Raw genomic sequence first — 16259 nt, 5'->3', positions numbered from 1 at the left:
GTTTGCCGAGCCTATAAGGATGCTGCAGGTTTTTCCTCCCAAGGTGGAGAACCTTGCATTTTTCAGTATTAAACACCATCAGGTTCTCATCTGCCCATTTGCTGAGCCTGTCCAAGTTAGCCTGGATCGCCCTCTGTCTTCTGGTGTGGATGCTTCCCCCAAAGTTTGTTGTCATCGGCAAACTTGGTCAGTCCACTTCTGACTCCAATGTCCACATCATTAATGAAGATGTTGAACAATATGGGTCCAAGGACAGAGCCTTGGGGGACCCCAGTGGTCACCGGGCACTGTGATGAGCAACTGCCATCAATTACTACCCTCTGGGTTCAACCACGGAGCCAATTTCCCAGCCAGCGGATCATGGTGGACCCAAGGCCACAATTGGCCAGTTTTACCAAGAGGTGATCATGGGATCATGTATGAGTTGCTACATAATTTTTTACTCTGCTGCAGGATAGTATTTGTAAATAGTACTAATAGGGGTGTGCATGTAGATGCTGAGCTAATTAAATCAGCTGTGCAGTAAACATCTCATGTAGATGCGCCGAGTAAGTGTGAAGCAAGAACAAGAGAGGCAGGATGGGGCAAGAAGAGGAAGCCCCTCCCTCCTTTTGTGCTCATGGCCCAGATAGATGGAATCTGAGGGCAAGGCCATAGAGGGCAGCATGGATGGAGGTGGGTGGCACAACGTATCCATGACTTCCTATCTGCCAACTGCCCCACAGATGGATTGGCTATGGATGCAGGGTGATGAGGTGGGCATAGCCATGGCATCTACCAGTTGGGCTTTCCTAAAGCTCCAGCCACAAGTGGAACATCCCCTTCCCCTAGCAGGAGGCCAGAAGGAGCAGCTCCATCTGCTTCCCTGGAGGGTCTTCTCCTTGAGATGAACAGAATGGAATAGAGCTACGGCTGGCCACAGGGAGCAGCTGCACTGCCTAGGAGTGTTTAGATATCGTTTATCTGGTTATGAACCTCAAGATGTCTGTAGAACAAAGGAATAAGGGAAAACCATGTGTATCCACATCCTATGTCCATCATAGGAGAAAACAGGCTGGGAATATAACACCAGACACTGGGCAAGGTGGGCCATGCTGGAGATGCTGCCCATGGAGGCTCCATCCACTCCTAAATACATCAAGGTAAAAATGAGATTGAATTGGGTCTGCAAGAGCTTAGAGCTCCATTTCCCTTACCTGTGCCATGGATGCTGCACATGAGTTTGTTGTAGTGATAACCAGGCTTAGTAATACAGAGGGCTCCTGCCTGAGTGTTCTTTGGTGCCTTTCAGCAGCTGTATTAGGAGGGAAGCTGCATGGAGCAGCACTCCACAGGCTGGAAGCACTAGTTGGGGCAGCCTGGATAAGTACTCATGTGCTAAGTAGGTTCCCCCAAGCACCAGGTTTCATACAAGATGTGCATTATGATGATGACAGCCAAAGCACAGGATCTCAGGAGAAAAAAATACATGGAAGTATGGTTAACAGTCTCAAAAACTAATGCTACAAGAAAACCAAGCTGAGTAGTGCACAAACATCCAGGGAGGATAATGCAGCTGGAAAGCAAACAAGGGGCCTTGACTAGTAGCTGCAGAGGTTCCCATGCAGGGTGAGAACAGACCACCAGCTGTGTAGAGGGTGGCATGTCAAGCGAAGGAAACTGGTGAGGCAAGAGGGAGAGCAGAGCCAGCCTTAGGGAAAATGATGCCCTGGGTGAACTTGTATTTTGGTGCCCCCCCATCTCCAAATCAGTGGTGCTGCTGCAGACAGAGGAAGGCTGGCATGGGCATGGGGAACAGAGAGACAAGAGCTGCCAATAATGTCCAACCTGGTTCCCCTTAGGTAGCAGCTGGAGATGGCAGGTGGGTTGGGCAGTGCAGGCAGCTTGCCCGCCCCTCCCCCCGTGATTGCACCTCATGTCCCTGCCTGCCTGTCAGCCACAGTGCCACAGACTTGGGGGGGGCTGGGCAGCTCTGGAGAGGGGCAGAGAGACCAGCTGAGAATTGCATCAGCCAGTCGGAGGTAACTGCCCATAGCTCTTCTGAACTGAGGAAGAAGCATGTGGGCCAGGTTGCATTGCTACTACCCAAACCATACCTGTTTTGTGCAGATGTGTAGTTCCCAGAGCTCATGATACAGCCTTTTCCAGCATTAAATTCACATTACAACAGTTGTACCCAGAAAACAGAACTCACAGTACAGTCTTCTCAAGGCAGCCATCACACTGGGCCTTGCAGCCAGAAGGCCGACCACACCTGGTTCCAAGAGCTGGGCTGCAATGACTGTTGGCTGCCACTTGGACCATTCCTGCTTCCAATGGCTTAGCATACCAGGTTTCTGGGTCGTAGATGGGCAACTCTGCCAGCTGTAAAGGAGGAGCACCAGCAGTAGCAGGATGATGGGTGGGAAACTGGAGCACTAACCCTACTGCCTGGGAGGTACCAAAATGGAGCTAAGGTGCCTCCCTGCCCCATCCCCTAGCTTGCTCTCTCCCCTGCATCCTGCTTCCTTGCTCTGGGTCCAGCAGCAGGGAGGGCAGAGAAGCAGTGCGAGGTGCAGAAGTGCCCCTGGAGAGTCACTGCTGCTGAAAACTGGAGTTTTTTGGCCGCTCAGCATATCAGCACCTAAAAAGGAAGTGACATGCGCCCCAGTAGCAGCAAACCCCTGGCTATTCCTGCACCACACACCACAGCCATTACTCTGCCCTCTGCACTGCTAGAGCCAGAGCTAGAATCAGGCACCCTGAAATACAACCCCTTCATGGTTGTCCAGGAAGTGAGGGAGGCAGGTACAATTCCTTCCAGTGCCTGATTTAATACAAAGCCACTATTCCCATCTCCTACACAAATGACCCCACTACCAGGCCATAGGCTATTTTTGGTACTGAAACTCTCCATCCCTCCTGTCAAAGCTGCTCCACTGTGCATAAAAGAATTAAAGATTCATTGGGCCAGAGAAACAGAATTAAAGATTCATTGGGCCAGAGAGAACATGCAAAAGCAGAATGAGCAAAACTCCATCCTGGTCCCTGCTCCCAGGACTGTCTTTGCATTTTATCCGGTGTATTTTATCATGTAAAACGCAAAAACAGTTTCCAATGCAGGGAATGGAAGGCAGGATTTTCCCTACCCCAGTAATGGTTCTAACCAGTAGTCTACATAGTCATGGTGCCTTTTGTGCTCTCAGGCTCAATGAATCTCACATTTTTAACTACACAGCAGGAGTAGCATTGTGAAAGTTTTCAGGTTCACAATTTTGGGCTTGTGTCTAAATTCTACCTAAGTCCCAATTTAGGCATTCAAGTTCTTGTCTGGGTCTGGCACCTGCCTTGTCCCCAAAATACACTAAACAGTCTAGTAAGTAACTTGATCCAAACACCAAGCTGTTTGCTTTTGCAACTGTCTCAGCTCTTTAAGAAAATCAAGACAGAGCTCTCATTTATCAACCCTTACGTAATCTGCTATGAGCAGAACCAAGGGAAAATGGATGACAGAGGCAGGTTTCCTCAGCAAGGAAGAAGCCAGGAGCAATGTATTTAATCTTATGAAGAGCTGCTCTCACTTGTAGCAGCATGAGGAGAATCTCTCTTGTTCCAGAAGGCTTTTTAAAATAGCAGTGTGATTGCTGATAAGACTCACCTAGGCTCAGGCAGCATCATTTGGCACATCAAGACCCACACTGCATGTTCTTCAGACTACTCAGCCCTCCTAGGCCTTTCAAAAAATGCTGCAGAGAAACCAAAGTACCCTGGACCATGTTCTTACTATTCATAGATGCTAGGGACAGAACAGACCTCAATGGATCATGGAGTCTGACACCCTGCCCATGGCAGGAAAAAGGGCTAGGGTCATATGACCCCCAGCTAGGTGCTTATCCAGTCTCTTTTTGAAGACTCCCAAGGCAGGGTGTCAGGGAGGGTCCAAAGCTAGTATCCATAGCTTTTGAGGTTAAAGAGGAAAACAGGTAGCGTAATGACTCTTCAGTTAAGTCATTAGCTGCTCTTTCACAGGTGCTCCCTCTCTCCCTGGGTGGGCCTTCCACATGGGCGGTGTTGCCTACCTGGGCTTGCTGCCCCCACCTCAAAGGGCCCTGGGAGTGGTTCCCAGCAGAAGCTGTGTCCAAGCTGCAGTGTTATCAGTTAACTGTTTAACCAATATAATGAGAGGACATTAAATGGATAATTTCTTTAAAATGATATTTAACATCCCTTCTCTCCCCTCCCTCCCACCTGCAGCTGCCCAGCAGTGCTCCACGTGACCCCAGTAAAGTGAGCTCATCTGACCCCAGTAAGGTGAGCATTGAGGCATTTCTCATACCCAGAGTAGGTGCTTGCACCACTTGGGGGTGGGGATGGAGTCTATTCCAGACTCTGAAGACTCAGATGGTAAAGAAGTTTTTCCTTTTGTCCAGCCTGAAATGGTCTTCCAGCAGTTTGTGACTGTTAGACCTCGTCTTCCCTTGGGGTGCCCTGGTGAACAGACGTTCTCCCAGTTCCTGATACACACCCTTTATATACTTAAAGGCTGCCACCAAGTCCCCCGCCGAGCCTTCGCTTCTCCAGGCTGAAGAGTCCCATGCCTCAGCCTCTGCTCATAAGGCCTGCTCTCATGACTTCTAATCTTTAGGGCTGTGCAAAACAGCACCGTTTCATTTAGACTTCCATTTCACCAGGACAGTGCTTCATTTCGAGTTTCGTTTGGTTTTGAAACCACTGTTCTGTTTTACTTAATCAAAACTGTTTTGCCGTTTCTCCCATAGGCTGTAATGGGGAAGCACAAAACAGCCTATAACTTTGTCATTTCTTGCCCGATTCAGATGAAGCTTGCATGGGTAGTAGCCCCTTCCGAGGCCATGAAGTCTGCCAAGTTCCAAGGAGGTACGTATGGGGATTTCTAGTAAACTGCACAGAGCAAAACGTGTGTCACTCTGTGTAATGTAAGTGTGAAGGCACAGAGGAAGTTCATTTCAAATAATGCATAATGCTGTTTTTCCATCCCTCCCCCAGAGCACTGGGATTGGAAGGGACCTCAGGAAGGATCCCAGTCACTGGCCAGCTACCAGTCAATGTCAGAGCAGTCCTTCCCCCCCTCTCTCCTTAGTTTCTCTTTAGCTGCAAGCAAGTCCAGCTTCAAAACATTGCGACTGCCCTCGTTTCGTTTCAAGGCTATTTCAAGGCCTTTCATTTTGTTTCAATTTCACCGTTTCAAAATTTGCCAGGGAGGGGAAAGGTTTTTTCATGCAGTTGAAAAATAAGTACAGATTTAATGAGGCTGAAAGATTAAGAATAAATATTCCAGAGGGTTATGGAAGATGTAGAAGACTGGCAGCCAGCATGCTAGGACAAATAGAAACTGAGTGCCGTGTGTGGTGTGGGAAGTTGAAGGAGACCAGCTCTGTGATGCAACTTCTTGTAAATTCATGGAGAAATGTAAAAAGAGTGGTGCATCTGGCCGTGGTGACAGAGGAGGAACTCGCACATCACATGGGGACTGAGAGAAGGTCAAGGTTGGGAATGTGCAGGGAGTGGGGTTTAAAGAAAGCCACAGGGTCTGAGTAAGCTTGAATTCAAAAGAGTGGAAGGTCTCAGCTCCAGATAACCTTCCTTGGATTATTCAAACATTGAGTAGGCTGGACAGTAGGACATGGCTCCTCTTTGACTGCCTGGCACTTGGAAAAAATTTCTTCTGAGAAATCTTCCCTGAGATCCAAAGTGTTTTAAAAAAAGGAAAAGGGGCACTGACTGTAACAGCTACTAATAAAGATATGCTTGAGTAGCAGCTTTCCTCAGCCAAATTGCATGAGGCAGTGTGTGTATTCCACCAATTAATTGCATGTATCGTGCTGTGCTTTGAATAAAGAGGAAAGACAAAAACAATGTGGAAAATACGATGAGTAAGTCACATTGGTCTGCCTGGTTCATATGCAATTCCCACTAATGCTCTTTTCTTTAGTGTTACTTAAAAGAATTCTCACCTAGTCTGTGTAACTTGACTTACTCAGATGCAAATCAGGAATAAGTGAGAATCAGGCCTAGAGAGCACAGCAGTAGAACTCAAGAGTCTTCTGCTCTAACACTTAGGTCTCTTGGGACATGCACTGAGAGGTGTCTGGGTCTCTGCAGCTTGAAAAGGTTTTGTGTTCTCTCAAGGCTCACTGAACTCATTATGAGCAGCAGGATAGTAACAATCGATCCTCCTGTCAGACAACACCAATGGCCTTAACATGTTAGATGATTATCAAGGCTTAGATGAAGCCAAATATCATCCTTCCATGCAATAAGTTTCATCACAAATCACTCGGGGTCTTCTTCTACTTCCCATAATCTAGGGTGATTTTTTTTTTTTTTTTTTTTTTTTTGCACAGGATCATTAGTGCATGCTCTAGCCAGGACTTCTCTTCAAGAAATCTCAGTGTAACCCCTAAATCAACCAGGAAATGTCCTCTTGCTATTGAATCCTGGAAGATGGTGCATTTAAGACAGCCAAATCCTGGACTGGAACTGAAACCCAAGTCTCCTGCTGGCAGTCAGCTGCATTCCAGCCAGCAGAATGGGGCCAACCCCAGAAACAGAGCCACACTCAAGTCTCTAGAAGGTTCTGCTGAAAGTACACATGAGATCCCTGGGCCTATCTGCAATATCCTTGTATTCGAATAATCTTATGACCAAATGAGCAACTGAGGCAAAGTCTGCTGAGGGCAGTAACCAAACAAAGGACTTCTGGAGACTTTGCAATAGCAGGAAGAACTTTCTCTGGACATGAAAGTTTTCCCTACAATGTACTACAAGCTGTAATTCAAGCACAACCTCTAACTGGGGATAGATGCCTCTCCAGCTGTTGTTGTTGTTGTTGTTTGTTTTTAAGCACATCAGCAATCGTAAAAATAATTCAAGTTCCATACGGCTTAAGGGGGGGGCTTTCAAAACGGATTCCATCCGTGCTATTGACAACAAGACTGAGACAAGTTTGAGCATCACACAGTAGATGATGCACGGTAGTCACTTCCATTGCCTTGGTTTAGGACTAACATGGGTAGGTGCTGTTTGTAACATCACAACTCTTCAAGGGCTGGCTCCAAGGCCTGCTAGGATTCCTGTGAACAAGTATACAAACCAGTGTATCTCCTGATGAGTCAGGAACATGGATCTGAAAGGGACCTCCTGGGTCCATTGTTATCTCAAGAACCACGTCATATAAACCCTTCCATACATTTATCACACTTATACCTCACTCCCCAACATGATTGTTAAGGGATTGCTTTGAAGCATGACCTGGCTTAAGAGGAATGTGTGCCACTTGATTTTAAGGTTCATTACCAATGGGTATTTTGGGATCCCCAACTCCTAATTGCTTTAGCAACTATTATGTGCCCCTAGTCTCTGCATTAACAAAGAGGTTTAAGTTTTATTCCTATTGGGTGTGGGGCTTTGCCATAAAGTATTCAGGATTGACATCTTTCTCAGTCACTGGGTCAGTTCCTGGAGTTTGTTCCCAACACAAGGTTGCACTTCCAAATTAGTCAAAAACTGCAGCTGGTGCAGAATGTGGCTGTCTGTGAGTTAAGCTGTGCTGTGTAGAGGACTGCCTGCCACAAGTCCTTTGGGATTTGCAGGAGCTGCCCAATGATTTGAGTGACTTGCTCCTTTCCCAGGCTATTTTGGTAAAAAGGTAAGCATGATCTGGGATAGGCTAAGGGGCAGAAAAGGCCAGGTTGGAAGGTCTGGACTAGGGCTGCAGCTATGCTAGGGGATGTTTTATGTCCTTATGGAGGATGACATGACTTGGATTCCCACCCAGACAGCCTATTATGACAGTAGCTGTATACAAATGCTTATCTTGCATCCAGCATTTGAGAGAGCAGTGAAATCCAGCAGAATAAATACATTCCAAATCCCCCCGACAAATGTTTTTATAATGAATATTTCCTCCAAGTTAGACTCCAAACAGCTGAACACTCCAAGCAATGAGGAGCTCTTGGTGCTGGCTAGTTAGTGATAATATCATGTCACTAGGGTTTGCTGAAATACACAGCTTGTGCCTGATGGTTCCTTTGCTCTCCTTTATTGGCCTATCTCCTGGGAAGAGTCAGTTGATCCAGATGATCTCCAAGAGATAAACATCTCCATCCTCTGGCAACTATGGTTGTTTCTCGCAGAGCCCATGCAACATTCTTTCCTGTATCCCACTTAGAAAATGTCAGCTAGGTAGCAGCAATGCAGCCTGGCTCTTGCAGCCAGGACCACACTCAGAAAGCCATTTTGGTTCCAAAGCACAATGCTTTTGATATTTGTTTGCTCATTAGGGGATAAAGCAGTCCACAGAGAAGGGCTATTATTTTTAAAGGCACAAACATGACCCCATGCTCCTGTTGTATTTTGCTGTACTCCGGTTTTTACGAAGAATGCTCCTCCCCCATCACCACATGATCCACACAATAAGTGAGGCCTTTGAAAATACTCTGTTCTGTATCAATTGCAGTGCAGAAGGTATACTAGCATAGGCCTGCTTTTCTGAGCACAGGAGTGCATAAGCTAGCTCCAGCAAAGAGGAAAATTTCTGTGGCTGAAGCAATGGAGGTAAACCCAGGAGCTCTTGGGTTCATTCCTGCTTGTGATGCAAACTCTTAAAAGAGAGAAACTAAAATTCCTTCCCCCACCTTTTGTTTTATCCATTTAGGTTGTAACTGCTGCAGAGTCATGGTTCTATCTTAGGGGGACTCTACTATAATAATATACCAACTGAGAAATATTCCAAAATATTCTCTTGGGCCAGGGATGTCAAAGATATGGCCTGTAGACTGGATCTGGTTCATGGAATTGTATCATCCGATACATACAGCTCCTGGAGGGACCATGAATTTGAGGGTGGGTCCCTGCTGCAGTCCGATGTACAGAGCCCCACTGGAGATGCATTTCAGCAGAGGGGCAAGCAATGACTTTGTTGACCGCCACAGCTCCCTGTCACCACTTGCCCTACTGCCACAGGTAGGCTGGCTCTGGCCCATGATGATTCCCATGGTGCCTAGGGAGTTTGACACATCTATCCTAGACCAATAAGTAGAGATGAGACACCAGCCTAAATCTTGTATCTGCTACTTTAAAGCAAATAAGTCAATGGGAATTTTGACTGAACTGAGACAAGATCCAGCTCAGAGACAGTCTGTTGTCCTGCAGTGGCTTATACCTCAGTATAAAGATCCCTTTGTTACAGCAGACTGGATATCTCTTTGCCTCTTTTGGGTCTAATCCTGTAGCATAGTGAATATCCCTGGCTCCTACGGACCTCATAAAGGAGCTGAAGGCACTAGATCATTGCAGATTGCTCCCTCCGAGTACAGCAAAGCATTGTAGTGAGATATTCAGCTTCAGTGGACTGCACTGGAGAACTACTCAATTGGTCTAATAGAAGATATCACATCTGCCCAAAAGAACCTTACCTGCCTGTGCTGGAGAACACATTTTTACTACTTACCTAGTAACATTTCTTTGATTCTCCAATATTAATGTCTAGGGGTTACATTCTGGCTTTCTATTCACAGAAGAGTGCCTCTTTCTTGGAATAACCCCATAGGTTTCAGTAGGATTTGCCATGAAGCATGGAATTATTCACCATGAGAAAGCTTGGCAAAATTGAGATGAATTAATTACTCCAACATCATATGTTACCCAGAAGTTCAGTACTGGCATGACAAGGTTCCCAGCCTGGCTTCAACCTCCTCACCCTTGCTTCTGAACTCTCTGGGTCCTTCCCCCCCACACTTCTCGTCTGGCACAACCCAATGTTATGATTTTGTAGGGAGACAACCCCCAGGAGGTGGATGTGGGTTGTGGGGTAGGTCCTTGGCTGAACCTAGGCCCTTCCTGGCCTCAGCTCACTTTTAATCTGGCTGCGTCCCACTGCACCAGGACCCCAGGTCCTCAGGCTCTAGCCTCTCACAGGCTCTGGGCCACAGGGCTCCTAAGCAAGCCCACAAGAGCAGTGCTCCCCAGTCTTTGCTGTCAGATGTGCAGTCCTCTGACATGCCACACTCTTGCCTCTGGACATATCTAGACTTCTGCCTGTACTCAACACCCAAGGGCTCTGGGCCCCAGGAGTACTCTGAGCTAAGTGCCTCTCCTGCAGCCCAGTGGTCTCCAATCTGCCCTTTACAGCCACTATGGTTGACATGTAAGACAAAAATACATGTGTCTGCTCCCAAACATAAGGCTTGCTAAACACAAGCTCCCCTGTCAGAATTAATCTCACCCCACAATAGCACAAATGCAAAAAGGTTCAAAGTACTTATCTCAGGTCACTTGCAGCACAGGGCCAGCTCTGTCTTCCTATAGCAGACAGTCCTTTTCACCAGGCAGTATGGATTGGCTTCTCCCTGGAGCTCTGCCTCCTGTGGCTTGTACAGCCAGACTGCCCCTTCTGGACCAAGCCTTGGGCTTTTGAGCATCTCCCTGGGTCACATGACCCTCTACTTCCGCCCCAAGTGTGCCAATCATAGCTTACACCTGGGGCAGGGGACCATCTTATTTAATGTCCCCTTTTCCCATTCAGGCTGTTCAAGGGGCTGGTCTGGTCAGTGGGCCCTAGACTTCCCCTCAGTACGGGGTAGGGGCCCTGTTATCTTTTGTTAATTGGTAACAGATGTAGAGCGCTGATCTTAGGCAATAAGTTAAGGTATTTTTTAATGCCTGTAAGAATCAATTAGCTGGATATTATATTCTCTCAACAGTAAGCTAGTAATCATGTGCTCTGAAAATGCACTTGTAATGTGCCTTTTGAATTGCATTTGTCCACAAGTGCCAAGGTATTGGCTGTGCTCTTTGTAAAATTGATCTCCGTTATTAAAGAGTCCAGTATTCTCCAATGGATCTTTTGTGTCAGGACAAAGAATTCATTTTCTTCATTGTGGGGCACTGATGGCTTACCAGAGCTACTCAAAGACACTTTATTATAGTTTAAAATGGTTCTCTCATGATGAGGTATACTTTTGCCAGGCACTTATCATAAAGGAGTACCACATGAGCACCACAGCTTGTATCCAGAGTGGCACTGATGGATTTTTTTGCCTATTGTATCATAAGGGTCTGCCAGTAAAGAGAGAGGAGAGTAAAGTTTGAATAGCATAGGTCCAATTCATTGTTGCTCTGCACTTTGGGTCATTGATATCTCTGGTTTAAAGATGGTGTAAAAATTATAATGAATAAAAAGTGGCAATTTTGTGCTAGTGTAAATAATGAAAAGAAGCACAAAGCAAGGATAAATCAGACTCTGTGTCAGTAGAGCATAGATCACAATGATTTCTGCCACTGCCCCCTCACCCAGTTATCAGTGTAAAACAAGAAATATATTCGCCCACAACAAAGAAAAACATGCACAGGTATCCAGAGATAAACCTGTATTCTCACCGACTTTTATTTTCAAGGGCTACTGAATCTAATTTTGCATTTCAAAAGTTTACAACAACAGCATTGACCATATATTCTGTAAAAGGAATGACAAAATTTGACAGTATTACATGCTACTGCCAAAAAAACCCATTCAAACTATATAATTAACCATTAAAAATCATGTTAGCAATGTGTAATACTTCTAATGGAATAGCTAGCCACTTTGATATTCAAATGGGCTTTCACTGAATCCAGTAATAGAAATGACTAGCCTTTTATAATGACTAGTGTAAGTAGAGAAACTCATAGTGTCGTTTGCAATAGAAGTGAATGCAATATATTCACTCAGTGAAAAGGGTTAGGCTTAATATTTTTCAAAGAAAAATATGCACATTTGCTTCCCCTTCAGCCTGTGATTGTGAACAGATGTTCATCAAAAGCTAACTTGAAGAGGTTGGAATCCATTAGAAGATAAACTTCCACAATAAGCTATTCGAATGTGAAAATAAATGGTTGTCAGAATAAATAAAAGACTAGACATATTAATTGGGAGATTCCACTGGGGGCCTAATAGGCAGGAGAAAGCTTTCTACTCCAGCCTAGAATCATGTAATTTGCTTATTACACATAAAGAGCTAGAGGCTGGCATTGATTCTACAGTGTGACAGCAGTGACGGAGCAATCTTCAAAAGGCACAAAAAGGCAGTAGGAGTTATGTGCCTAGCCAGCTTTGCAAACCTACCTTAACTGCTGTAGCCAATGAAATGGGACTATGGACATGCCAGGAGGGGATCTGGACTGTGCAACAGACAGGGTGTCACTTGCCAGCAGGCCTTTCCCAATAACAATACATGAATTCAAACATATGCATTGTTCTGTGGGCAGAGGTTGTATCTTACACTTCTTTCTTATCCTTTTCACCCTTTGCTAGATATGGGTACAGATCACATCCAATAGTTCAGGTCATACTGTGAATGCAATCGGCTGCAGATTGATGGCCAGTCTAACTATTGTGCCATCTAACCCTTCTCACACATGATTAGACTAGCTTAAAATGCCAGGAGCCAGTGACAGCCCCCCTGCATTAGTGTTGCCACTGCACCATCATCAGTCCTGCCCATGTAACAGTACCATGCAACACTTTCCCCACACGCAGTTAGAAGTGTATATTTTTTCCCTACTAGGTATTTTTAGCTGGAATGGGATGATTCAGTTCCAAATCATGAATTATTGCAAGGGCTAATGCAAATACAAATGTTAATTAGCCACTTAAATTTCTGTCTCTCTTGTTCATGGCATTTCATCTTTGCATCCAGAATGAAAATCACTCTGCACTTGTCACATTTTGGAAGTGGAAAAGGAATTTTGGAGGATTCCTGTACTGTAAAACAAGCGAGAACTGATGAACTAGATAATCATGTAGGCTGAGATCCTCAACAGATGTAAAGCAGCATAGCTCTATTGAACTCACTGGAGCCACTCTTTGACACCAACTGACAATCTCACTCATCGGCTTAATTTATTCTTTCATGTCTGTTTTGCATTCCTAGGAGGTCAGCTGATTGGTTCAGCATCAGGCTAAAAACTTCCAGTTTTACCACTACAGTACACTAGTCACCAGCAGTAGACTAATCTCTCACTTTTCCCCTCTAAACTGTTGAAAAATCTGCTGCTCACTGAAGTGAGTTGGAAAACACTTGCTAGAAGCAGAACTAAAGCTAGCTACACAAGCTTACTAATGTTTCTCTGCCATTACAACTCCCATGATTCTTTCACCCTGTCTAGCCAGCAAGAATGTCTTCTAAGTGTAGTGTCCTTTGCTCCAGATGGTTTAGCAGTGAGGAGCGAACAAAAGCCAAGATAAAATAAAACTCATTTTTGGTGAAAATGAGCTAGAGATTGAACCCAGGTCTCCAATGATCTAGTAGAAAGTCTGCTGTTTACTTCAAAGGGTTTTGGATGAGGTCCCAAAATGGTCTACTCGTGCCATCTAACAGCTGGTGCAGAGGGGATAGTGATGGATTACATACGGAACCCCGCAAAATCAACCCTATGAGGTGACAGGTTCCCCACAAAGTCACCGCCACCATGCCAAATGCTTGACAACCCTGCCCACAGGAACTTGGTTTAAGGGTTAGGGCCATACCTAGCTCCCCAGCTTGCTGAGACATCAGCTGTTCTTGGTACCAGACACTAGTTAATAGACGTTTGTACATGTATTGCTTTAGAGTTCACACACCTCATGTTACATGGCTCGGGAACACCCAGAAGAATCTTCTTTTGTCCATAAGGATTCCATTAGTGGAAGATACCTTTAGTGTGCTCTTTTCAACAATAGGAATTGTCCCTAGACCATTATTCATGCAGCTCTTCTCTTCCTTCACCAAGAAGGGCCGGTGTAGTCCAAGCTGCTCTTTAGTTATATTTATTTGTATACAACCATGTTGTCTGAGCGAGTTTAAAGATGTTTCTTCCAAAAGCCATCACAAACCAATGAGAATGGTCATAGAGTAAGTCACAGAAACTTTGTGTATGCATGTCAAATGCCAGATATTCAAAAAGCAGCTCTTTAGCTTTATACTGAATGGGATACTCCAAACTTATTTTTCCCCCAGAAATACTTTCTACTCTGTCAGCAGCAGTAACCCCTATACCACATGCAGATCCCCTTCCTTACCTGATCTTGTATCCAGAGATTTGCCTCTTCGTATTGAATAATAAATTCTGCAGTCAGTAAATTCCATGCTTGCCTCACTGACTTCAATGAAAACCCTTCTATGATTTCACTGGGCTTATATGATAGGAAGTTGATACATGTTTTTGTCCAGAACTTTACCAAAAGTGTAGATTTGGGTTGACTGAAACACTTTGAAAATTGGAGTCAATTGTATCTAGTGGGGGGGGGGGGGGAACTGACCCTGGGAAAAAAAATCCAAAAAAAGGGCAGAAATATTTTTGTTTTAACCTTTTTTGAAAACAAACATTCTGATTTTCCAATCCAGAATGATACCATATTTCAAAATATACTTCAATTCTATTTAAAAATACATTAAGAGGTTTTAAAAGCATAAAACAATTTTTTTTTTGTTTTATAGAAATACAAATGTGTTATATTTGAGTTGAACAAAATATTTTCCTTAATATGAAACAAATTTTCTTCTCTCTTCTTTGGTTTGCAGAAAATTTTGGAAAAATAAATTCTTTGGGGGCAACCTAAAAACATTTTTTTAAATTTCCTTTGAACTGAAAACTCAGTTACTTGCATGGACAAATATAATGGGAGGACATTTGAGGGGAAAAAGCAGAGCATTTGGCCCAGAAATTCTAAGAATTCTGTTTTTCCCCCCCATATTTTTGAAGTGTCTGGCATCCTCGGGGCAATAACAGTAAGTGGCATCATTTCTTAGCTACATGGAAGGGGGGGAATAGTTCCATTATAAAACCACCCTGCTATTCATCATAAAGAAACACATTCTGTTCAAGTCTAGAAGTTTAGCTGACAAAAACAGGCTGAAATAATCTCTTTCCCTGGGCTTGCTTATGTTTTAGACACGCACATGAGAAAATACAGTCTGTGTGGCAAGAAAACCTAGCACTGCAATAATGAAACAGTCTTTGCCTCTTCATGCACATAGGACAACAGAAATTAAATAGTTTTCTCCCAGATCCCCCATCATGATAGCTCTGGACAAAACACAGGTCCCTGCCAAAGACTTCCTTGTCTGCCCTGACTAGCAGGACTGAGCCAGGCTGCTACTACAAATCCAAATTACAACACATGCTTGTGGCTGCAGTGTCTGTGGTAGGAACCTAGAGCCTTCTTGGTAAAGCCTAATGTCCCATCAAGCATTCTCTGGCCGAAACATCCCCTTAAGGACAGCCACGCAGGCAGGAGAAGAGAAATCCCCCTCTGCAACACTGCTGGCGCGCTGGGAGGCAGCTTTCAGCATCCGCTTACTGAAGAGGTCCTTGACCCCGTGCCTAAATTTGGGGTCCCAGGCACTGTAGATGGCCACGTTCCAGCAGCTGTTGGAGGTCAAAATCCAGAAGGCGTAGAAGGAGAACTGGCACCACTGGTAGCCCAGGACGGAGCCCACCACAAAGACAGCGATGGGGCTGAAGGAGGCCGAGAAGGCAAAGGTCAAGATGCCAATGGTCTTGGCAGCAGTGATATCTGAGAAGGAGAGTCGGTTGCCCCCCTGCACCTCGCTGCCCAGCTGCCTCCGGGCCTTACCGTAGTGGCGAATGGCGGCAAAGGTGATGAAGTTGATGGCAAAGGTGCCCCCGAGGAGGGAGAAGTCGAAGGCTGGGAAGAGCAGCATGACGTTCCAGCCGGAGCTGGGCAGCCTGGCCTCAGGGAAGGCATAGTTGCACATCTTGCTGCAGGGACTGTAGCGCAGGGTGATGTCTGGGCTGGAGAAGAGGGGGACCACGGCCAGCGAGAAACTCATGGACCACGAGAGCAAGATGAGCCAGACCGTGCGGCGCTTGGTGACCACCGCCTTCTTGTGCAGGGGCTTCAGCACCGCCACGCTGCGCTCCACCGACAGCAGGAAGATGGTGCTGATGGACACAAAGGTGCAGCCAGCGAAGATGGGACCGGTGATGAAGCAGGGCAGAGACTGGGCCGAGCCCGAGGCGCCCGCAGGCCCCTGGCTGGCGGCCAGGCCGCTGGCCTCCCTGTACACGGAGTAGGGCACCACCACCAGCCCCACGGTGAGGTCGGCCAGGGCGAGGGAGGTCTTCAGGTAGCCCTGGGAGGTCCGGAACTGCGGGGCGCGCAGGAAGACCAGCAGGCTCAGCACGTTGCCCAGGGTGATGGCCACGATGAGCAGCACCATGAGCGCCAGCTTGCACGCCTCGGCCGGCAGGCGCGGGCC

At 45.9% G+C, this 16259-nt stretch overlaps 1 protein-coding gene and 1 long non-coding RNA gene across 2 annotated transcripts; one reads left to right on the top strand and one right to left on the bottom strand.

Annotated features, from left to right (window-relative positions):
* Positions 1–4217: 4217 nt before the first annotated feature.
* Positions 4218–10872, top strand: LOC109313249. Its single transcript, XR_002102008.1, has 2 exons — positions 4218–4290; positions 6363–10872. It is a non-coding gene; the product is annotated as an uncharacterized LOC109313249 (long non-coding RNA).
* A 4349-nt stretch (positions 10873–15221) lies between these two features.
* On the bottom strand, positions 15222–16220 carry LOC109313314 (beta-1 adrenergic receptor-like). The gene has a single exon (XM_019539809.1). The coding sequence runs from the start codon at positions 16218–16220 to the stop codon at positions 15222–15224; it is 999 nt and encodes a 332-aa protein (XP_019395354.1).
* Between the last annotated feature and the right edge of the window lie 39 nt (positions 16221–16259).

Source organism: Crocodylus porosus, unplaced genomic scaffold (genome assembly GCF_001723895.1).
Source record: "Crocodylus porosus isolate Cpor-Errol unplaced genomic scaffold, CroPor_comp1, whole genome shotgun sequence".
Classification (NCBI taxonomy): domain Eukaryota; kingdom Metazoa; phylum Chordata; order Crocodylia; family Crocodylidae; genus Crocodylus; species Crocodylus porosus.
This window is presented reverse-complemented; position numbering and strand designations above follow the sequence as displayed.

Excerpts from the sequence above, each read along its gene's own strand:
- LOC109313314 (XM_019539809.1), bottom strand. The coding sequence starts at position 16,220 with ATGGTGCTGCTCATCGTGGCCATCACCCTGGGCAACGTGCTGAGCCTG.